This window comes from Equus asinus, chromosome 11, assembly GCF_041296235.1.
Source record: "Equus asinus isolate D_3611 breed Donkey chromosome 11, EquAss-T2T_v2, whole genome shotgun sequence".
Taxonomy (NCBI): domain Eukaryota; kingdom Metazoa; phylum Chordata; class Mammalia; order Perissodactyla; family Equidae; genus Equus; species Equus asinus.
Genome location: NC_091800.1, coordinates 54492577 through 54517327, shown reverse-complemented (window position 1 = coordinate 54517327; position 24751 = coordinate 54492577). Strand labels below are relative to the sequence as shown.

General features: G+C 37.4%; 1 protein-coding gene across 3 annotated transcripts in view; it reads right to left on the bottom strand.

Annotated features, from left to right (window-relative positions):
• Positions 1-332: 332 nt before the first annotated feature.
• SLAIN1 (SLAIN motif family member 1) overlaps positions 333-24751 on the bottom strand; it is a 56550-nt gene continuing 32131 nt past the window's right edge. For 2 of the 3 annotated variants that reach the window (XM_044779840.2, XM_070520029.1), the window contains 5 exons: positions 17540-17689; positions 14841-15182; positions 8522-8677; positions 3246-3528; positions 333-1407 (listed from right to left, as the gene is read on the bottom strand). In XM_044779840.2, coding sequence (XP_044635775.2) covers positions 1332-1407; positions 3246-3528; positions 8522-8677; positions 14841-15182; positions 17540-17689 — 1007 coding nt within the window. In that variant the 3' untranslated portion in view covers positions 333-1331. Of the gene's footprint in view, positions 1408-3245; positions 3529-8521; positions 8678-14840; positions 15183-17539; positions 17690-18817; positions 18968-24751 lie in introns of all 3 variants that reach the window. The other variant, XM_044779839.2, reaches the window with a different exon arrangement.

The window sequence follows — 24751 nt, the reverse complement described above, 5'->3', positions numbered from 1 at the left end:
AGAAAATATTCAAATTCAACCCCATAAAATATTAAAATCTCCACTGACAGTGTTCATCCATAAATGTGTTTCTGGGCATGAGGCTACTTGAGTTCCTATGGCCTTTCTAAATAGGATATAAACCTCAGTGCAAAACTAAAGCCTCACATTTCTTATCAGAACTATTGTTAGAGAAAAAAAGAAGTTTTACAAACATGACTATTCTGTCTACCTGCCTTTGATATAAATGCCCTGTATAAGAACATAGCAATGATAACTACTCTCACAATTGTAGGGAAACATAGATATGGTATTTCTACTGTTCATGCTGCACATTCATGCGCGACCTGATATTGCTGAAATAATCTTTATTTCTGAACATTCCAAAACAGCAGTGTACACAGTAACAAATAGTAAGTCATATACCATAAGAAAGCATTCATTAGTGCAAATGGGTTTTGTAAAAGGTCTATCAAAAAGATTTATTTGCTTTAAAATGCATTCATTTCCAGAAGCATTGTTAATAAAACATTACAGTTTCATCCTCTGTAATAAAGTATTGAAAATCAATTGTGGTACAGTAGCAAACATTGCAGGTGTTAAGTGCAATGAGCTTGTGATGCCATTAAAACCCATGTATGACAATAAATTAACAATGAAAAAGACAAGACCATTGAACTCTGCTGTCTATCTCCTTGCAATGCTTCAGATTATGTTGTGCTCATTCAACATAAAATTATGTCTCTCAAATTGTATGGTGGATTTTTGCTGATATATCCCTAGAGCTAAAAAAATAGTACCTTACCACAAAAATATTTTTATGGCACAAAATTTAAGTTGTTCCATAGTGGTTCACATAGGTGTAAAAAGAAATAGGCACAAAAAATAAAATTCCTGTAAACTATAAAAAAGTAAATCTCAAAGCATACGTTATAGAACCTAGTTGTAAATATGCAATGTATTAAAATACAGAACATGTAATGGGAAGATGTTTAGAACATGTAAGTAAATCCAACAAGTTACTTTAAAAAACTCATATGGCAAAGAAAGCATTATTGATACATCTCAATTCTCTCAAAAAGTATTCAGGTACATAGCAGGTCTACAAAATCTTCCTAGATCTAAGTGTCAGAATACTGCAACCATGAATTTGAGAATGTTGCAGTATCTCAGGCAAATATTTAAGTGCAATAATTAGTCTCTGGTGATTGGTCCATTGAAAAACAATGCAGTAAATATGTTAAAATGCAAAAGGGAAAGAATATCCCAACATCCAATGCTACCCAGCCAGCTGGGTAACACAACCCTCATTTCCACTTCTTTCCCACTCTTTAAGGGTACAAAAAACTGCATCAGTAGCAACCATCTCTCCAGTTTCCATCCCTCAGAGTGCTGAGTGAAGACAGAGGCTTTGGAGGCTGAAGGAAACTATAAAGGATGAAAAAAGGAAACAGATCGTTAATAATCCCATGAGACATCACATACTGTGATCTACTCTCCCGTACATACTCCTCCACTCCAGCAGTGACAGCCTCTTGGCAGTTCCCCAAGTGTACCTGTGTTTCTGGGCATTCAACACGCTCATCTGCTGACACCCAGTTCTCAGTGCCGTGACACCCAGCCCAGTGCCACGCACGTTGTATGTGCACAAGTGAACTTGCAACATAAGTGAAAAATGATCAAAGGCTTAGTGTAGAAATTTTAAAATCAGGAAGAAAAAGATAAACTCCTCAATAGAATAATAGACTAAAAAACATAAATGGTTACTTCACTGAATTCAAGTAGTAAATTAACTTGAAGAAATTTTTCACCTTATAAAAAAATCAAAGATGTGCCTATCATATTGGCAAAGAATTTAAAAAGAATAATACCCAGTGAGTGCCTAAGTTTGGGGAAACAGATCCTCTCAGAGAGTCTGGCAGTGACCACCTTTCCAGGAGGTGAGTTTGGAGACCTGTATCCGAGGGGAAATGGATGGGCCACAATAACCCATGTACCTTAAATAATGTGATTCTATTCAGCCATGGACACAACAACACAGCCCTGCGTTCACTGGGGAGAATAAGCCACGATTTACTGAATAAACACGCACCAAAAGGAAGTCTACCTGGGTAGCAGGATTATGGGTCTGCCTTTATTTACTTTTCTGTGTTTTTCAATAGGTTCTGAATTTGTTTTTGATCTGAGCACCTATTCTAATCAGGAAATAAAAAGTGAAACTGTATATATACTGACACATAAAGAAAGAAACATTACTTGTTCCCACATCCCTTTCAATCTTTCACTATGGTTCCCTCGCTCTCCTCCTTCATATCCTAATTTCTTGGAAGAGTTGTCCCTATTTCCCGCTTCCACTGTCTCATCTTCCAAATTCTCCTCAACCCACTGTTACGGAATTTTTTTAACCTCAAACACTCCAGAATATCTAGTGTAAGAAGGGGACATGAGCTCATCCAATACGTGCCCCACAAATAATCTGGGATTTTGAAAAATAAAGAAATTCTACCTGGACCATACTGAACTTACCAACATAAGCTAATAAAGCTCCAGCTAAATATCACTAAGATGCTTTTCAAACCATGAGTGTGGGGAGAGGGTGTGCGTGTGTATACATGCATATGCCTAACACATTTTTGCTCATGTTGATCAAGAATTATTGATTCAACAAATACTTGCAGTCCTGTCCTGCGCTGGGCGTAGTTCTTGGCATTGGGGATAAATAGCAGTGAACCAAAGAATCAACTACCCCTTCACGAGGCTTACATTCCAGTGGGGAGAGTCTGACCAGAAACTAATAGATAAATAGAATACACAGTCCATCAGATGGTGATAAATGCTAGGGCGAAAAAAATGGAGAAAGGGAAGGGGAACTGTCAGAGGAGTTACAATTTTGGACAGACATGTCACCTGAGCAAAGACCTGAAGGGGCAGGGGGCAGGCTGTGCCAATAACATGGGGGAGGGAAAATATGAAAGCTCTGGAGATGGCACTTACCTGGTAAATTACAGCAAAAGCAAGCAGTGCCCAGGAGCGAAGTGATGGCGGAGGAAGGGAAGGGTGATCCGAGGGAAGGGGACCTGACCACACAGGGACACCCCCACCCCGTCACTTTCCAGAGGAAGGAGGACACAAGGCAGGCCATAAAGGGTGGCATGGCCTACCAGGGTTAGACTGAGACAAAGGAAAAGTCAGGATGGTTCCAGGAGCAGTTTCTAATTTCAAACTGCAAATAAAGTTAATGCAGACCAACGAACAAAGATTCTTACCTTCTAACGGGTTGTGCAATTTTGCTTCGAGGCAGGTTACTCCCATTTATTGCCAAAGAAGGTCTTGGAAGTGCGCTGCGGCCCATGATCCCAGAAGCAGCAGCTTTGTTTGGCGTGGGGATGCCCGTGTTGGAATGTAACTGTAAGCCGTTGGATAAAGGCATGTTACTGCTGCCTTGAACGGTTGGACTCACGTACGCTGTGGCTTTAAGAGGCTGTCGGACAGACACCGGGAAATGTCCCACGCTGTGGATTCTGTGTTGAAGCTGTCCTGGTGATGGAACTAGAAGAGAAAACGACATGCACGTGAGAGAAAAGCCCTACTGCTCTCTAAATCTGTGTTATATTAAAAAAAAAGCTGATATTGCTTCAAAGAGTAATATATACGTATATAGAAGTGGATAAATGAAATAGGGGCTCCAGACAGCATTTAGTCCTGGAAAATTCTAATTTCTGACAAGACAGTCTCCTACTCTGTCAATCAGCAACAGTTCTGAGTGCCTAACTATATTTAGAACCCATTTCTAAGAAAAACCTCCTTTCCTTTAACAAATTTGATCATCTCTGTGATCGCACAGGGCAATTCTTCCTTGCCTGCTTGCAAGACAGGATTTCTTGATGGTTGCTTTGGGGACGGTTTCATGAAAATCAAACAAAGGGACAATTTAATAGCTGTAATTATAGAAAGGAAGACAGAGGTGACATCGGTAGGTACAAACAGCTTACATATAGATGTATTTCTTAAATAATTTTCATCACGACATTTAGCTATCTCATAGGCTTGGTGGAAAGATTAAATGAGTTAATCTACACATAAAGCCTCATAATGGCACCTGGCACTCAGCAAGTGCCAGCTATTATTACCTTGATAACAACAGCAAAATCTGTAAAATAAAGGGAGCACTTGGGGTTAAAAACCCATAAAAACTTCATCAATGTACTGGCCTAGCATTGTGTATCATTTCCCATTAAAAAACACTGAACAGTTGGGCAGTAATTTTTCAATTTTATAATCCTTTTCTCCAAGGGAAAAAAATTAATCATAAATTTAACGGAAACTTAGGCACAACCTCTGCCTGCTCTTTATTAATGACTCTAGCCTTTGCTGCCTGGTACTTGAGATTCAGTTAGACAGGAACATACCCTGTTTTCTAGAACAGCCTAACTGATTTGAACTTGCTTAGCCATAAAATATACAATAAATATCTTTTTGAAATAAAAATAGGAGAGGGAAAGACAAAAAGTGTCTATGGTTTTATTTACTATCTCTCGAAAACATTTCCTTAAAACATCAGTTTTGCTCAAGTATACATGAGGTGAAATCAACACACAGAACGCTGATGTATGCGTGGAGTAGTCAAAAACTTCTATGAAAGATAAGGTCTAGGTAAGATTCTGCTAGAGTTATGTTCCCATCAAGTTCTGGGGACACAGTGAACTTCTGTTGGTTGACAAATCATCTCTAAGATCCTTTCCAACCAATTCTACAACTCCTTAATTTAGTAGCTTCTAATTATGAGTATTTCAATATATTGGCTTATCAGCTGGAACAAATGTACCATACTAATGCAAGAATGTTAACAATAGAGGAAACTAGAAGCGGGGGTATTTGGAACTCTATTTCTTGCTCAATTTTTCTATAAACCTAAAACTGCTAAAAAAAAAATAATAAAGTCTATTAATTTTAAAAAATATATAAATTTGGCCCAATTTCTTTTGAAACATAATATACATACAGTACATAAATGTTAAGTCTAGGGTGCAATGAAATTTCAGTGAGCACACTCATGTAAACAGTATCCATATCAAGATATAAAACATTACCACCACCTCAGAAGGCTCTCTTATGCCCCCTAGTGAATACCCCCCAAAGACAAGTGTTATTCTCACTTTTATCACCATTGGTTGGGTTATTCCTATTTTGAACTTCATATAAATGGAATTATGTAGTATGTTCTCTTTTGTGTCTAGCTTCTTTCATGAAACATGTTTCTGAGATTTATCTGTTGATGCATTGCCAAGTAGTATTCCATTGTATGAAAGTCACAATCTACACTCCTGATGATGAAAAGCTGGGTTATTCCCAGTTTGGGGTTTTACGAACATTCTTAAATATGTGTTGGTGTTCATATTTACTCATTTTATCAGATATATTCCAAATTCTATAACTATTAGGATAAATGAAGTTAGCAAAATCACTGACTACAACATCAAAACACAAAAGTAAACTACTAATAAACACCAGCAAACTGTGAAAATGTGCAAAAATGTGAAAAAAATACTATTTACCAAAAACAATTTATTTTAAAAATCAGATACTTAGGAATAACCTTAACTATAGATCTATAAAACGTGTATACAGAAAGCTACAAAACTTCACTGAGAGATGTGAAACAAAATCTAAATAAATGAAGGAAAGTTCCCTGTTAATGAATTAGAAGACCTAATATTGTTGAGATACTAAGTCTCCTAAAATTTATCTACAGAGTCAATGAAATCCCAATGACTATCATTTGAAATGAAATTACAGAATAGTTATTTAGGAAAATAATTCTATTATCTCTCCTATACACAAAATAGATAACCACCCTTGATTTTTAAAAAAGTAGATAAGAAAAACTAGTTAAAATTAATAGACATAATCCTAATTTTACAAACGAGAAAACAAGAATCAGAAAGAATATATAACTTGCCCAAGAGCTTATGATTAAGACCCAAACTCAAGTTTTTGACTTAAATCCTGTGTTCTTCCTTCTACATCATGCTGCCTTTCCAACTTTATCTTTGTTCTTTACAGAAAGTAAACTGGTCCAGAACTAGGAATCTTCATGCTATAAACTCAATGTTTAAATATTTGCTGGGAATGCTTAGGAATAAAAGCAAACGATGGCAGAATCCTAAGATTTGAAACAAGTTTATCACTGACCTTCTATTACACATTATCACTCTTCTCAAGTTTTTTCCTCTCATTATCCTTGGCTTACAAACAATGACTTTTCCATTTTTTTAATTTTTTTTACATTTATTAGTTGGAATTATATTGTAAAGAAGAATTTCCCTTCTTTATTTATTTACTCAATTAAGTATGAACCTATGGTTATTTATTTTATTCTATGGATTATAATCCTTTATTATTTTTTTTGTGGCTCAAATTGTCCCCGATTCGGTCACTGGGAGCTTCAAGTAGTCTCCTACATCTTTTTGACATGTTTCCATCATTTTTTGAGCACTTCCATCAAAACTGGCCATTCGGTGTAGTGTACATTCTATTCTATTCTGGGTTACATTTTTCTGGCACTCAAATCATGCTATTAACCCACACTGAGTTAGAGTTAACAAAAATTCCTAATCATTACCATATTTGCCACTGTCAAACCATATTTTCCCATTCTACGCTTATACTATTGACTTTTGTACTCAAGTATAGAACTGTATGTTTATCTCAAGATAAATTTGGCCCATTGTCCTAACCTCCTGACATAAAATTAGTTAGCAGCCCTCTCAGCTTCCCACCATTAGTAAATTGCACTGGTTGTCTTCTGTGTCTTTACACAATCATTAATTCAAATAGTAACAGATCAAGCCCTAAGATACAACTCTATGGCATTCATTCATTCATTCATTCATTCAAACCTTTACTGAGAGCTCATTATGCACCAGGCAGCATGCTAGGTGCTGAGGACAGAAAATCAGATAAACTACGGTCCAAGCCCAGAGGGAGCTGACAATCTGTTATGGAAGATAAACATAACAACAGTAAAGTATGACACACTGAATTACAGAGGAAGGCACCAAAAATCTAATGCATTCTACACATTTTGAGGGTACACAGGACAGTTTACTAGAGTCATCAGTGGAGGCTTTTCAGAAGGTGTGGTATTTGGCTGTACAATAATGGTAAATAGGAGTACACTGGATGAAGATGGGGACAAAGAACAGCACGTGAGGGTCAGAATATAGTAGTGAAAAGCATAAACTCTGGGGTAATCAGAGCTGTTTCCATCTCTATTCCTTCACCTGCGTGGCCTTCGGCAAACGTTTACTTAACCTATAAAACTGTTTCCTCATCTGCGAAATGGGAACAACAACAGAAACCACCTCATGGGGTTGTTGGCAGAACTAAATAAGATATGAATATAAATCAGTTAGCACAGTTCCTTGTGCAGAGTAAATGTCATCATTTTGTCTTTAGGAACTAAGACACTAAAAGAATGAAAGAACATCACATGTTGAGGAAATACCACTTGAGCCCCAAAACTGGATCCAAGGGAGAAGGGCTACAAACCACTCTGGGTGCAGACTTAGATGTCTGGTTGATGACTCTCGGCCAGCACACTCTGAACACACTGCAGGCATCCCAGGTTTGGGCACCTCAGTAATGAGACTGGGACCTTGAGTCTGCCTCCCAGGGGTCAGTCTCAGACTTAACCTACTACCCATACAGACAGCAAGAGCAGGAATGAGGGGAAAGAACCTGGAACTACCGCATCCCCACCCAAAGTGAAAATACACAAACGCTAGACTTAATGCTCACTGCACTGCTCATTGCTTGGTAAAACGTACAGAGAATGAGTCACAGACCATGTGTACGCTGAAATGGAGTGGATAAATACTACTTTAGACACTCTAAAATATAACTTCATTTGTAGGGGGGGAAGCTATAGACTGGTGAAAAACAAGACCAAAGTAACAACTAGACAAAAGTGCTTTCTTCAGAGTAAAGGTATCAAGTAGATACCTAGGAAGAGGTAGATCTGCAAAGAAAATAGATTATTTTTGTAGGACGAGTGGACAAATTAATCACCATTTAGTGCTTCTACTGCTATCCTGAGATATAAAGGATTACATATACAGTCATGCATTGCTTTACAACACGGACATATTCTGAGAAATGTGTCGTTGCGTGATTGTGCTGCTGTGTGAACATCACAGAGTGTGCTTTCACAAACCTAGATGGTAGAGCCTACTACACATCGAGACGATATGGTACTAATCTTATGGGACCACTGTCATAAATGGGGTCCATCGTTGACTGAAACCTTCTTATGCGGCCTGTGACTGTAATTTGCTAATTGTTAATTGGTAACATGGGCACTGGTGAAAACACTGCTCAATTGTAATGACAAAATACACACAAAAAAGTCACAAGACAAGGAGAAAAGTTTCCTGTAATGATCTTAAGAGAAAAAAAAGAAAAAAATGGAACAGCAAGATATACTTGTCATGGCGTCACAACTAATTAAAAATTACAAAAAATTAAAAATTGCTAGACTTACTACAAGACTGTATTCTTGAAATTCCATTTCCAGCTCCATGCAAGCTTGAGTCAAAGCTCTGACTATTTCGCACGGTGACTGGAGAACTAACGTTGCTACTAACGGTGGTTGTACTTGGCATCCGAGCTAGATTAGGCATACTTCTTCGGAGCTTATCTAGAAGAGAAAAGAACGTTACTAAGTTAAAAAGAGCAAATTTTATGCAAATTTTAACACTAGCTTTCAAAAGTAAATACTAATAGAAATCATATTTTGCTCAGTGAAAAATAAAAATTATCAAGTGCATTATGAATTGTATAATAAGCTAATATAAGATTGATCTCCTGTACCGGAAAACACAGTATCTCCAGAAAGGTTTCACCAAATAGCCTGTTAAAAGAAAACACACATTGCGGTCAGCCCCATGGCCTAGTGGTTCAGTTTGTCACGTTCCGCTTCGGTGGCCTGGGTTCACAGGTTCAGATCCTGGGTGCAGATCTACACCACTCGTCAGCCATGCTGTGGCTATGACCCACATACAAAGTAGAGGAAGGAAGACTGGCACAGATGTTAGCTCAGGGCAAATATTCCTCAGTAAAAAAAAAAGAAAGAAAACACATGTTCTATAAAAAGAGGTGAAGACCAGCTAATCAATTAGCTATTTGTTCTTATACAATAAGTGGATGAATGTGTATCAAAGCGATTTTAGAAAATAATACAGCCATTTAGTCTAAAAAAAAAAAAACCCTAGAAATTGTTACATGTTAATAAAAAAAACCTAGAAGAGTCAAAACCAACACTTACTGAATGTTTTGCTGGCATATCAAAATGGAAGAAACTATTAAATTTAACTTAGGATGTTTTGAGAAATCCACTCATCACATCAACATGGCCACATTAACTTCTGGAAAGTTTTAACTCTCATGAGTATGCCACCAAACCTTTGGAGACTTGAAAAAGAGAGAATGCTTCCATTTCTTTCTCCTTGCTAAGGACATCTTCTGCCACCAAAGGGCAGCAGAGAGTCACACACAGATCTCAGTGTTGCTGAGATTTGAAATCAGCTGCAGGACTGCAACTCAATAAGACAGTTTCTCTCTATTAATACACATCCTCCAAAAACTAAAGTACATACAGCAGGTCACTCAAGCTCAGAAAACAAAGGATATATCTGAATACTAAGCCAAAACCCATTCGACTTCAAAACCAGATTCATTTCTTTCTCCCCTTCACACACAGCTCCTTCTACGTAACTTACATGCACTGATTTGTAGCCCTGTCCAGCCACTTACCTAATCCAGAAGTCTGGGGAATCTCCCAAGATTCACCTCCCTTCTTCACTCTTTACTCCAAATCCTGTCAATTCCACCTCATAAATATTTAATGAATCTTCCACACCTTCTAGTTTGGACCTCATTATTTATCAACACATTTTCACAAAATCCTCTAAATTGGTCCAAGGCACCTTTATCTTTTTCCTCCAATCCATCTTCCACACAGAACAAGTTCCACTCTTCCCAGAGAACAAACACACACCTAGTCATCTCTTGTTTAAAAACCTCCAATTACTCTCCCTCACCTTCATCTGACAGCCCAAGGCATCAGCTCTACATACTTCTCCAGCCTTATCTCCTGCTACTCCCACCACTCAGCCTTCTCTCCGACCATAGTGGGCAAATGAAGTTCCCAAACACTCCACACTCTTTTGTACCCGTGAGCATACTGGTCCCTCCACTTGGACACCCTTCCTCACTTTGTGGAATGAATGAATGAACAGGGGAACAAGTATTGACTGTGGGTATACTAAACACCAGATGCTCTAGAAGACATTGGGGATGCCACAGTGTATTAGGTATAGTCCCCCATTCTCACTGAGTTTATTGTCTAGACAAGTGTCTCTCAATCTTTTTTTCCCAGTATCAATCCTAAGGAGAAAAACTAAAATAAATTTAAAATTATATTGAGTTTCTCCAAAATGAGAGAAATTAAATATTAAAGAATAACATTTTGAAAGACTGGGTTAAACTCTGGAAGACCACAAAGCATTGTAATATCTCAGATGTTTTTTACCCCCCCAATTCTATAGGATATTTTTATCTTTATTAATATACACCCCAAAACACTAAAGTACACATATCACGACACTCAAGTTTGTGGTCATTTTCTTTCAAGCTCAGTCAGAAAACAAATGATACACTTGAATACTAATCCAAAATGTGTTCAACAGCAAAACCAAACTCATCTCTTCTCTCTTCCCCCTCACACACGGCTCATGCTACATTACTTATACCCATTCACTGCAGCCCTGTCTAGCAATTTTCACCTCCTTGGGGTGGCCTAGGGAAAAGACAGAAAATTTACAAAGTATAATAAATATATTATAAGCATAAGAAAGTATAATAAATTGTAAAGACCACTATGATAGAAGAACAGAAAAAGACTATTATATCCACCTAGCTAACTTTCACTAAGTCTTTAAGATTTAGCACAACTATCCCTTCCTTAGAGAAGAGTTTCTATATACCTCCTAGCTGAGGTATCTATCACTCACACGTTTCCTTACTCACTGTGCACATTTCTAGAGTAATAGTGCTCACATACTACCACTGACTTAGATTTCTTGTCCATTTTCCTCATTATCTCCTTGAAGCCTATTTTTAACAACCCTATGTCTCATATTCCCAAATTCTACTGAAGCGCCTAGACCCAAACAGCAGGCATTTAACACATTCAACAGATACTGTGTGTTGACAGGGGGTATGTGGTAGGAGTGAGGAAGTAAAGAGAAGAGAAAAGTCTTAAAGCCTTCATCCACATCTTTTGAACATCATAATAACTAGCACGAAAAAGTGAGCCTCTATCAATACAAGACTAAATTATTTGACTATATATCTTTAAGTAGCAAGAAGGCATAGGAAAATAAATATATGCTATTGCTTAGGAAATGAATTGAGTTTCTCCATTTCTTTTCTAAATTTCCCAACTATTTACTATAAAAGTTTTCATATATATAGAAGCATTGAAAAGTAGTATCATAAACGTGTAAGTTTTCCACCTGGATATTACTAGTTCTTTTCATTTTGCCACATTTAATTCATGTCCATATATACACATCTGTTTGCTGTTGTTAAACAATTTAAAAGCTGCAGATATCTTGACACTTTACCCCTTAATACCCTCTCCCTCAGTTTTAATATGGTGCGATGACTTTGATTAAGCACATGGAATACAATGTCCTCCTGATATTATGAGCTTTAAAAAATTAGTCATCGTGACATTCTTTAGCTGCCACTGTTTTCTTTTAAATTTGTAATTTGAATATTCTCAGGTACTTTGAAATCTCAGGTATCTCCTAAGAATAACGAAATTCTATAGAATCACAATACTGTCATGACATATAAACAAATTAATAGGTTTTAATAATCCATACACAAAAGTTTCCAAACATCTCAAGAATGTGTTTCATAAGCATTTCCCCCCATATCACAATCCAACCAAGGTTCACACGTTACACTTGGTTGTTATGTCTCTAATCTCTGTTAATCTAAATGCATCCATCTTTAAAACTAATCTTTACTCACGTTTAAGCATCAAGTCAGTTTTGCAAAGCTTTAAATCTGAATTTAAATCTGAAATATTCTCTTTAAAATAAAGCCCTCCAAGTGTAAATATTTAAGACACTAGTCCTCTGGGAGCTAAGCTGTGATCTCCAAGCTGTATCAAGGACTATCTGGAAATGAGGTACACTTTCCTGTCGAACTATCAGGAATACATTAATGACCATATATACTTTAAAGTTCAAGGAATCAAAAGTAATATTCTATTTCTATCTTCACAAGAAATCAGCTCTCTCTCTTCAAGGACTGAGCTGCAGCAAGAAACTACAGAACAGACCAAGAAAAGAATTCCAATGGGTCTTCTCATATTAAAGAAGCAGCTAGACTCACCACTCTATGGAACAAAGACTAAGGAATCCTTAGGAACAAAGGGGATACTTGGTTACCCACCAAACAGCGAGATCTAGACCTCCAGTCAATACAGGGTCCAGGGGAGGTCCTCAGACAACACTGATAACATCATGCTATCAGTGACCCCTGCCAAATCCTAAAAATTACCATTAATAAAGACCCTGCAAGATTCAGTTGTTTTTCATATCTGGCAAATCATTCCAAATACATTCCTTTTAATTCTATGATCCCCAGAAGTCTTCCAAGAACTTTTTAAGAGCCATCTCTTTTGAACTTAGGCAGCGTAGGAGCTATGGAAGCAATGAATATACATACACATTTCTGGTTTATTTTTAATTATTTTAAAATGGATCAATGATTTAATAATTATTTTCTCCTATCTATATTATTTTAGTAGTTTAGAAAAATATTTGATAAATTAGTTTCAAAGTCACCATTCTCATTTCACGATTTTATTCAAGTAATATTCCATGGTAATAAATGAAGGCTCAAATATCTGAACAGTATGGTAATAAAAGTTAAAAAACAAAGAAAAGAGAGGGAGAGACAACCTTCACTTTCTCAGCACTTGTACTCCAGGCAATGTCATAGTCATTATTTCATTTATTCCCTAAAACAAGCTTAGGTTGGGAAATATGTACCAGATGATTTATGTGCAATTATACCTGTTTTCTAAGGAAGAGATATTATTTTGTCCACATTTTGTAGCCAAGGAAATCAAAGCTTAGAGACATGAAAAACGCGTGAAAGCCCTCAGTGGTAGGACAAGACTAGAACTCAGGGTCTACTGGACTCTAGAGCCTGTGTTCTCAACCACTGAGTTCATTAGTAAGAAGTCCAATCCAGAAAACTGCTGTTTAATTCCGTTTTGCTTTGCATGTGGAGACCAGACCTTTTAGGAAAAACACAACTACCACAGTTGGACACTAAGCTGTGACATGTCTCCACTTTCCTAATAGGAATCATCACAGCACAGGTTCAGGGAAACCTAATCCTTTCCATAATGGTGTTTAACGTAAGGTAATATCACTTTTCTAAGGTAGGACAATGATCCCATTGACAATACTAATCAAGATGCAGAGCTAGCATCTGCTTGACAGGTAGGATATGACGTTCTAAGGCACCTGACAAAAACAAAAACCTTTAGAAAAACACCTCTAGGTGCCCTCTCCCTCAATTTTAAAATGATGCTATGACTTTCACTGAGCACATAGAATACATTGTCTTTCTGATATTATGAGCTTTAATAAATTAGTCACTATGACATACTTTAGTTGCCAATGTTTTCTGTTAAAATCTTTTGAAATCTGAAGGTACTGAAAAAGAGGGAATTAAAAACATAAAACTTTATTTTCAAATGATCTCTCAATTAGAATGAATGAAGTACAGAGAAAGAAAAGGTAAAAATTAAAAACATGATAGCAGGTGATCATTAATACAATTTGTATTTGGTGGCCCGGCAATATTTTTAAATAACCTGTTTGATCACTTCTGGGCCGAGCACTGAGAAATGATGCTATAAAATAATTAAAAGCTATAACTACAAATATGGTTTGTTTCTCCATATTACATGGGATTTGTGTGTGAGGGTCTCACTGATCATTAGTACGAAAACATACTAGGCTTGGAATATCACATGATTATTCTCACTATAGTTCTTGGAAGTCAAGGAACATAACTCTTGAAAGTGGGGAAAGAAGATAAATGATGAAGAGACAGAGAAAAATACAACAGAGAATGACACATGTTGCAACTCACCATGTTGACATTAGGACAGATCAACTTCTCACTACCATGCCAAACATCAGCCTCTATATCCCTGCTGCTACACAGGTCTTAATTCTAGATGTCGGCAAATAAGAGGGAAAGACACAATCCAAACTTCCCCTACATCTGGAGGTGCATGAGCAGCATCCTCTCCAAGCATCATCGTCCATGCTTACCATCATCCATCATTCTGCACTAGGAACATGCAATGAGAGACTGAACCTTGCGGGAAAGGTGAGGAAAGATGCAACTCAGTGCCTTTGATTCCATGGAGCAACACAATGAACTCCTCAACTTGCACAACCCTGCCCATCCTACAGCCGGACCAGCAACAACATAAAGATGCTCCACATTTATGATTCATCCTGTGCCAGCTGCATCATGGCAGGGTTTTTTTTAAAACTATAAACCTATAAATCTGGGACATGTAATCAGAAGCTGGTTAATTACAAATTTAAATTTAGACCAAACTGATAAAGGTCTTGAGGAAGTACTTAATAAATCTGGGAAACATTTAATAATTATTTATATGGACCTTAAAACCACTTTGTGACCACATATGAAAGACCAAAGCAAATCAAATATCAAAAGGACATTCAACCTACCTCCATTGGTCCTATTTGGTTGCTGATCTGGAGTTTGGGCTTGAGGTGAATAATACTGTTGCTGCTGGTAATTAGTTGAAGGAAAATACTGGGAACTGGGGCTCCTCCTACAGTCTCGAATGCTGGAGAAAGTCTGTGAATGGGGAATTCCTCTTTGGAAAGGTGAACATCTTGGAAGACGAGGCTGAGGTGGTGGCAAATGATCAAATTCTTCCTCATCTTCCAGACTGAATCGATCATATTCTTGATCGCTACATGTCCCTTTTTTTCCTGAACTCAGTGACACACTGGAACTATGTCTTGACACAGATGCTGAAGTAGAAGCATAATCTTGCCTGAGACCTATAAGATAACAAAAAATAGTATTATCTTGGGGCTGGCCCCGTGGCCGAGTGGTTAAGTTCGCGCGCTCCGCTGCAGGCGGCCCAGTGTTTCGTTGGTTCGAATCCTGGGCGCGGACATGGCACTGCTCATCAAGCCACGCTGAGGCAGCGTCCCACATGCCACAACTAGAAGGACCCACAACGAAGAATATACAACTATGTGCCGGGGGGCTTTGGGGAGAAAAAGGAAAAAATAAAATCTTTAAAAAAAAAAAAAATAGTATTATCTGATAAGACATTTCAATCTAGTAAGAATTAAGTTCCAATTATCAAATATTGGAGGAAAATTTGTGCCCAACAAGTGATTCAAATGGAGACCCATTATCTTTTCTTTTAGTTTATTAAATACCAAGAAAACAGATACATTTATCTACCAAACAGATGTAATATTAGACTATTCTGGTTTGCAAAAAGACTGCCCAATTCCAGGGAAGATTAAACGTACTGCAACAGTTCAATCAATGTCTATCAATTTCCCCAAATGATCCCTTCTCAAATCTGAAGAGAGACTTAGGAAGACTACTGAGGAAAAACTATTCATCATCATAGTTTGCTGGGACAATTAAATTAGATAATTAAAATAATCAAATCTCTGCCCAGCTAGGAATTGCTTCTGCTCCCCACCCTAACTTTTAAAGTCAAAAGAAAGTTTAAAATCTGGGTACAGTATTTTCTAACAAGGTCCCCTCTCTTGTTTTGTTACTAACATTATCTTTCGCAAAGCATACATACACTTCAATACTTCAACAGTTTTGGGTCATCCTAAATGACAATCATCTAAAAATAGTCAAAGTTTCTGGTTATTCGTCTCATTGCCAAAGCCACAACTTTTTTTTAAGGTAGTCTACCCTGACTATTTAACTTCTGAAACTAACATCCCATCTTTTAGCCATATATTTTTAGAAAGAGTTACTGTTACTTTACTGTTATTAAATAATGACATAAAATAATCATGTTTCCCCTCAAAATGTATCTCATTAAATTCTGCACAAGCATTACCATGTTTCTCATAGTGGTCTTGACTAATTCTGAAAGCAGGAAATCGTTATGCTTAAATGATACTTGGCTGTTTCTACTTAGGTTGGCCTGAAAAGATAACCCCAAAACAAGCCTGGCCCAGTTCTGTGTTCTACATCTTATTGTGCCTTTTGATGTCATTAATACCCTTGAAGCAGTTCACTCCCAGATTGTTTGTTGTAACTTTATTGCGGAACCAGTGATAAATTGTCCAATTTCCAATGATCTTCTCTTCCATAATTATTTATCCTGGGAAGTATATCAATGCATTTTTAATTAAATTTTTATTAAGATAAACATAAACTCACAGGCACTTCTAAGAAGTAATACATAGAGATCCCTTGTGCACTTTGCCCAGTTTCCCCCAATGGTAATATTTTGCAAAATTATAGGATAATAAGACAACCAGGATATTGGCAGTGATACAAACTAATCTTATTTAGATTTTCCCAGTTTTACTCATGTATGTATGTATATATTAGTATTAAGTTCTATATAATTTTATCACCGTAGGATTAAATATCTACCACCAGTATCAAAATACTGAACAGTTCCAAAAATCCACAAAAAAACACAAAAATCCCTTGTGTTGCCCTTTAATAACCACATCTAGCTTCCTTCTGACATTGCACTTTGTCCCTAACCTCCAGCAACCACTAGTCTGTCCTCCATTTCTAAAATTCTGTCAGTCCAAAATGTTATATAAACAGAATAATACAGCATGCAGTCTCTTGGGATCATCTTTTTTCACTCAGCATAATTCCCTGGAGATTTATCCAAGATGTTACACGCATCAATAGTTCATTCCTTTTTATTGCTGAGTAGTACTTCATGGTATGGAGGTACCACAGTTTATTAACCTTTCACCTAATGAAGGACATCTAAGTTCATTCTCCTTTTTGGCTGTTACAAATAAAGCTAATATGAACATCATGAACAGGTTTTGTGTGAACACAAATTTCCATTGCTTTGGGATAAATGCCAAAAAGTACAACTTACTGGGCCTTATGGAAGGTGCATGTTTAGTTTTTTGAGGAACTGACAAACTATTTCCAGAGTAGCTCTACCAGCAATGTCTTTATATCAATGAGTTTGGGTCAGAGTATGTCCTAATGCCTTATGATGCTCATGAGAGTATGAGGAGCATTTAACTGCTCCACTTACAAAGTAGAATATGAGAGAAAGAATCTAATTGTTGGCCCATTAGCGGGGGAGAAATGCCTCAAACCTCCCTGCCCCCTTTTATTGCAAGTAGAAGCCTCTAGGTTTAAGCTTTCTAGTTTAAAAAGGGGAACATACTTTCTTCTTGCAGACGAGCCATGATCTGAACGTCAGTGAGGTCCTGTAACTTATATCCCATGGAGATAGAATCATCCTCCAATTCTGAAGTGCTCAGCTCACTGTCTATAGACGACTGGGGACTGAGAGGGGAGCCCCTGGAGGTGTAACCTAAAAAACAAAGGAAATATGTTCATTATTTAGTCTAAAGAACTGATATCTATATATGCTTTATAATTCATATCGACAGTCAGCATTGTTTTTCCTGTTTTCATAATGTCACCAAGAAACTACCAATACATCACCATGTAATGGTGAGATAATATGCACATCTTCACATGTTCACAATCCGTATATACGAAACCATCTTTTTTCAAATTCAATTTTCACAATTTAAAAAATCGCTCTGTGCTGTACACTAAAAAATTGTTCAGAGGGTAGATTTCATGTTATGTTTTTCAACACAATAAAAAAAAGTCCCTCACGCTAAAATCTGTATCCCATTAGATATGTATACACCTAAAGGCATGGTAGGAGAATACATATCCATGTATGCTTTCAGTGAATATTCAGATATGCTTGTCTCTGGTAGTAACTGAATATATATTTTAAAATTAAATTTTAATCTGGTCCATTTTTTAAACAGGTACAAACAGCAGTGCTATAAATGAATAAAATATCGCACATAAAAGGCACACATACATACAGAGAAGCATCTATAAAACCTTCCTGACTGAGAGCAGAGTAGTCACAGGGGACTTGTAGTCACTCATGAAAGGGAAAAAGCAATGGCTTGATGAGACAACCCAGGAAGGAAGGCCCCCAAGGGAGAGCGCTGTGGGACGGAACCGCACCAGTGCTGAGACGAATGAGGAAAGGTGAGCCCTTCACCTCGTAGAAAGCCATGATGACAGTTTGTTCTACGTAGCCCTGGCTTAATCAAAAAACTACCAGAAAAATATAATGTAAAAAAACAAGATATAAAAGGTTTATAATATTGAATCATAATAGAAACTACTTGAATTGTGTTTGACATTTAATTTTGAAGGCATATTAGGCATGCGGAAACATGTAACAACACACGTATGCTTTTGTTAACCAGGAAGAAGGCCTTCTACCACACCCAACTGACAGCAGTAGATTGATGGTGTCAAACTACAAATTCACGGAGCCATTTCTGTACCCAAAGTAAGTGTGCAGCACAAACTCTCCACTCAAGCTTGTCAATGATGGATATTTAAACTGTGTTTAGTGACTGAATTACAAAGCAAGCGGCTAGACAAGAAGTTGAAATATTACCTGTTCTTTCAGGTGTTAGTATTGCTTTATTGGAGGTTTTAGAGAAGCTGGGAGTATTAATGCCATTGCTATAAGGGCTGAGTCTTGCAACAGGACTATAAGGAAAAGCCAGTGAGACATTTGAAGAGAAGAGACTCCGCCATCGGCTAGCTGTCACAGAAGCAGAAAAGAAACAGCAGCGGTTAGCGATATGGAAGCAGATGTCAGTTTGTCATGGGGAGAAAAGGGGGAGGTTAAAAAAAATGAAGAGACAAAGCAACTTTCTCTAAGAACATCTTAACTGACTTGCAGTTATCTATCTAAGGGAAAAAACATGTAAAAATAGGCAATTTGTGAATTAGGGTCCTCTGTATACCTCCACTAAGAACAATTCAATCAGTCTCACCCTGACTAAAACCAATATGCCTGTACAACAGAGGAAATTTGTTTTCAATGTCTAAATCAGAAAAGATTTCTATTTTCTATTTACGCACAAAGATCCAGCTGTTTTGTAATAATATAAAAGGTTAGTGTCAAAAGAAAAACTGGAAACTTTAGAAATGGTAGGAAATATTCTTAAGTATTCATAGTCCTCGGTTTTTTCCTAAGTTTAATTTTCAACCCATTTAATATCAGAAAAATCTTGGTTAAAAACTTTTTACAGAAACTTGCTCTTGGATTAGGGAAGAAACTTAGAATGACTATTGCATTTCTGAATGGCTTTGAGTCCAAAACAAGGTTTATGGAAAAATGATCTACAAAATCACAGAATAGATCCACAAAAACAAAACTTAACAATAGTTATTTTAGATGGCAGGTATAGAAATAATTGGTGATCTGCTGAACTTTTTTAATAAAAAATATTCTCCAAATTTTCTGCATTGAACATATATTATTTCTGTTTAAAGGTAGAATTATACATAGCATTACTTTAATACTATACAATAATGAACAAAAGGAATTTTACCTACAATAGGCAGATGATTTAATTCTTACATTAGCTCACCTATATTTCTCTCCTCCCAATTACCAACCCCTTGCTATTTCTAAGTTCTTGGGATCATGAAAAGGACCCCAAACTTTAAAAACTTGAGTAGGTCACACCAAACATCACTTACTCTCTCTTCAAGAGATATAAATTACTATGCTAGTCAAAATCCATTTCTCTAAAAAGCAATCATTTAGATGTGTGCTAAGCAGGCAAGAGGGAATAGATAAAAAACAGATTTTACGTTAAATTTCACTTTAAGCAATAACTTGGTTTATATTTGCTGGAAATCTGACAAAACTTGAAGAAACAAGTATAAAAAGGACTGCTTTGAAATGCTTTCCCCAGACCACTTTTAATGAGTAATGCTAATGAGCAGTCAAACATCTGAAAAGTGTTTAAAAAATAGGCAGTGGGGTGGAGAGAAAGAAACTACAGGACATGGTTAGTCAAGAAAATAATCAGCTCCAAAACTGATCCTTGCAAAATATCATCAACCTTCTTTAAAGAGCAAAATGTTGCCTTTTACTTTGGCAAGAATTCTTGAGATAAGTACCATCCCATTTCAGTAACTACATAAAAAATATCTTTTCCTTACATAGGTGAAAGAACTAGGCAAGGAAACCACATACACAGTGATTACACTTTCAGAATTCACAAGTTTCATGAAGTGGACACTGACGCAAAGCCACGCTCCTAATTGATGCCAGTCACGTCACTTACCCAATACATAATTAATTGTGGTTAAACAGCTCTTCTTAATCTGAGCCAGAGCAGAGACTTCCAGAGCTGGCACTTCCAGTCCCTTAACTTCTGAATATGTAAACCTGATCCCCAAATACACCATGTAACACATACAAGGTAGCTGTTCTCACATCTTTCATCTCTATTACTCAAAGTTTCTCATTAAAAATTCTATATTTAAAAAAAAGATCAATAGTTCTTTGTGACAGTTAACTTGCTTTACAGATGATGTTATTTTATAACAGTCTGACCATTCGCCAGGCAAATTACAGTGCCTGCGTGTTCTCACCCCCAGATGCAGGCAACGACACATCACAAGTAAACAGCATTCATTACTCTGCACAATAACTACTCTGACCCAGCCTCCCAGCACAATGACACAGTGATTGTGACTATGACAGCAAGATCCCAACTAAGAACACAATTAGCATCTATTGCAAGAAAGAATGCTCTCCATTGTCCTCTGGCAAGGAGGCTTTTCAGAAGAGGGAGGAGAATTATTGTGGAGGCAAGCTAACAAAACAACGATGCTATATTAGCGCCCAAGATTATGGTGGAGGAGGAGAGGGGGAAAGAGCGGAAGCCACCACATCCTAGTATCTCTTCACTATGTAGCAGAAGAATTGTAAGAGGAAGCATTTTCACACAGAAAAAAGCAAACAAAAGGAACTTCTTAAAGGGCAATTTTATCTTTCCCAATCAATTAATTTAATGGATTTTATTCATATAGGGATGTTAAATTATTTGAGAGGCTCAGTGATAATCCAAATGACCCTCAAAGGAGTGAGACAACTTTACTAAAGGAGAAAATGGGTGATAAACTTCTGAACAATAACAGTTACATTTTCCCATTCTCCTACTCCAAAGTTCTATAGTACAAGAGCTTCTCACACTTGGAGGTGGCATGAAATGTGTATTTTTCAGTTAAATCCAACACCTGGAATAGCAGAGTTGGGCCCAAACATAATGACACATTGGTTAAACGTACCTTACTTGGCAAGGTTTTCATTCCCAAATACCTTACGTTAAACTGCCTCACAGCACCCTTTCTGCGGCTCTCTGTAGCCCTCCTGCACCATCCTTAATCAAGACACTCGCCACCTCTCACCAGATTATTCCAATCTATTCCTCACCAAACTTCCAGCCACTGACACTGCCCTCCGCAAGCCTGTTCTGAACTTCACTATCAAAGCTACTAGTTATATATTATTTTAACTGTGTTACTCTCTTCCATTAAAGTAGTGCAGTGACTTTTCATCAAATATACTCCAGACCATCTCACCAGCACTCTTATCTACTGCCATACAACTCATGCCCTCCTCTGGAGTGTGTCTGCAACTTCCTCGTTAAAAACACACTCGTATTACACTTCCTACTTTGCATCCCTTGTCTAATGAGTATTTTCTAATGAAATGAATGATAAAAAAGTACTAAGTTGTGGACTGATCCTTCATCTTTCTACAAAAACATAACTGGAGCGTGCCTAATGGTCTATTAATTTCCTGTGCATCTTCAAAGTTGCCCAACTTAAAAAATAATTTACAATGTATATGTGGTTATTTTTATATACCATTAAGTATGACCCCCCAAAAATAAAACTCAATTTGATAAATGCTCCAGTGATGATAGCATCAAGAAAAATCACAAAGAACAGGTGACAGAATAAGTTTAAGAAACATCTAATTTTCTTTAATTCTCCATTCAGAACATTATTCTTTTGACAACAAAAAAGTTCCCAGAAACAATTACATTCCTATTATGCCTTGATCATCTTTGCCTAGAGTTATAGTAAATATTCAAGTTTTTGTTGAATATGTATGTCCTTGAGTATAATCAACATAAAGTTTAAGAAAGTAGCATGACTTAATTCACATAAAAGGAAAAAAAGAAACTGATCTAACGAAAATTTTAGTGATAATCCCCAAAAGGTCAGTACTGCATCGCTCTAAAAGAATTCAAAAATAAAGCAACACTATAACATATTCTGGAAACATAATCATTTTCACTTTCTTCTCACTCCAGAGAGCCAGTTCACTAATGTCCGTCTGCCACACAGCACACAGTCAGTAAATGCTAAATATGATCAAAATCTTCACAAGTTCAGTAATATTTCCTTACTTCAAATCATCCTACCATTCCTACCTTGACACATAAATGATTTTGCCCAATTTCTAAAACTTAATAACTATAATTTAGTATAATCTCCTTGAAGACAAAAGTTAGTCTAGACATTGCAGCCCAGCTAGAGGCTCAGTGAAAAAATAAACCTGTAGGAGCACTTTGTTAATATTTCCTAATAACTACTAAGTTGTTGAACTTTGTGTGTGTGAATCTCTTGGTTTCCACCTGAACGATTTTATATTACTACTGGCTAGGACCTGTGATTGGGTTATGTAAATGAACCATCGAGAGTAAACAGGAGTCACGGTCTAAGATGAGCTAGTTCCTACAGCACTGCATTGTACAAAGTGAAGACACTAGCTGGCAAGAAACCATGCAAGAAGGCAACAAAGCTCCCTCAAATTCTTGAAATGCTACCGAAGAAAGTCTTCACAAAACAGGTGAAAGTATGTTTAGCAGAATTTCTATAAATCCTACTGTCAATGATGTACCAACTGAGTTGGTTTGAGCTGGGTGAGGAAGTACTGGGGGGCAGTACTCTTACTCTTTCTAGTGCTTTCTAACAGTACAGCCAGATTTCTAATCAGGGTGCTACAGTCTGAATGTTTGTGTTCCCCCAAAATTCACATGTTCATGAGGTGGAACCCTCATGAACAGAATTAGTGCCTTACAAAAGAGGCTCTCGAGAGCTCCCTAACCCCTTCCACCAAGGGAGGACACAACAATAAGTCTGCACCCAGAGGGGGGCCTCACCTCATCATGCTGGCCCCCTGATCTCAGAAGTCTAGCCTCCAGAACTGTGAGCAATAAACTGCTCTGTTTATAACAAAGTCTGTGGTACTTTGTTACAGCAGCCCAGACTGACTGAGACACAAGGGGAAGTTATTCTAGAAAACAAGCCCTACTCTACTTCTCCTATCCTTTTTCTCTTTTCTCATCTAAGAATAAGACTCTAAAAGGCAAAACCACAGCTTGCAGAGGCTATGGGTCACTCTCATTTGTCACACTCTATTACCTGCCTCTCACACAAAGCAGGTGATCTAGAACCATCACTTCAGAAGGCTGGAAGGCTCCTGGCTGTGTGAAGAATTCAGTCTAAAGCAGCCCTGTAAATGTTTTCTTTCTCTCTTTCAGTTTTTAATGCCTGATGAAAACTCATTAACAGCAAATTTTAGATCTGTTTTACCAAAATTCACAGAACTGCTTTCTAAATAAGTCATAGTTCTATTAACTCCTTGCTCATGGCTCTCTTCTTGGCTCCCAAAGTCATATTCTCCTTCATTCCCTATCCCAGGTTCTCCCTGAAGGAACTGGCCAACTATCATTTAAATCTTCAAAGGCAAAAAGCTATGTAGAAAGTGAAGTGCTCCAGAAGGATTCAGACACCCAACACTTACAGACCACATCCAGAGTCACTCCTTCATTCAACATTTACCAACAGATACCAAGATAATAATAAACATAACGGTCAGCTTCCAGTAGTTATCCAAGTATCTTTCATATATACACACAGCACATAGTTATTTCCCTGCTCCACAGTCATTCTGGGAAATCTGGCCTGACCCCCAGGCTCCCCGCTGCTTTTTAAAATTCATTTCTCTATGCATTTGAGTGGGCACCCACCATGGTAGCTATAAAGTACCAGATGCTGCAGATATTGAGATGAGTCAAATATAGCTATTGTTCTCCCCTGCTTCCCACTCCAATTTGTAAAGACCAGCTTGTGCAGAAGACAGGCAAGTAAGACATGAGTATCCTGTAACATGGTAAGTGCAAGAAAAGCACCATGAAGTACACGCAAAGTGAGGACAATGATTCACTGTGAGGGAATCCAAGGACTTCACCAGAAGACATGTTATCATGGCCCTTGAAGGTTGTGGAGCTTATCCCGCAGGGTACAATGTCATTCTAGATAGAAATAACACACGCAAAGGCACGGAGGCATGAAAGAGCAGTGTATATCCAGGGGATGGCAAATGGTAAGACTGAAGCGCAGGGTACACAGGAGAAGAGTTAGGACTGCAGAGGCTGGCAGGATCAGTTTCTGCACTGTCAACTACAGTATACACTCTAATGTTCAATTAGCATTTTGACTTTGAGGA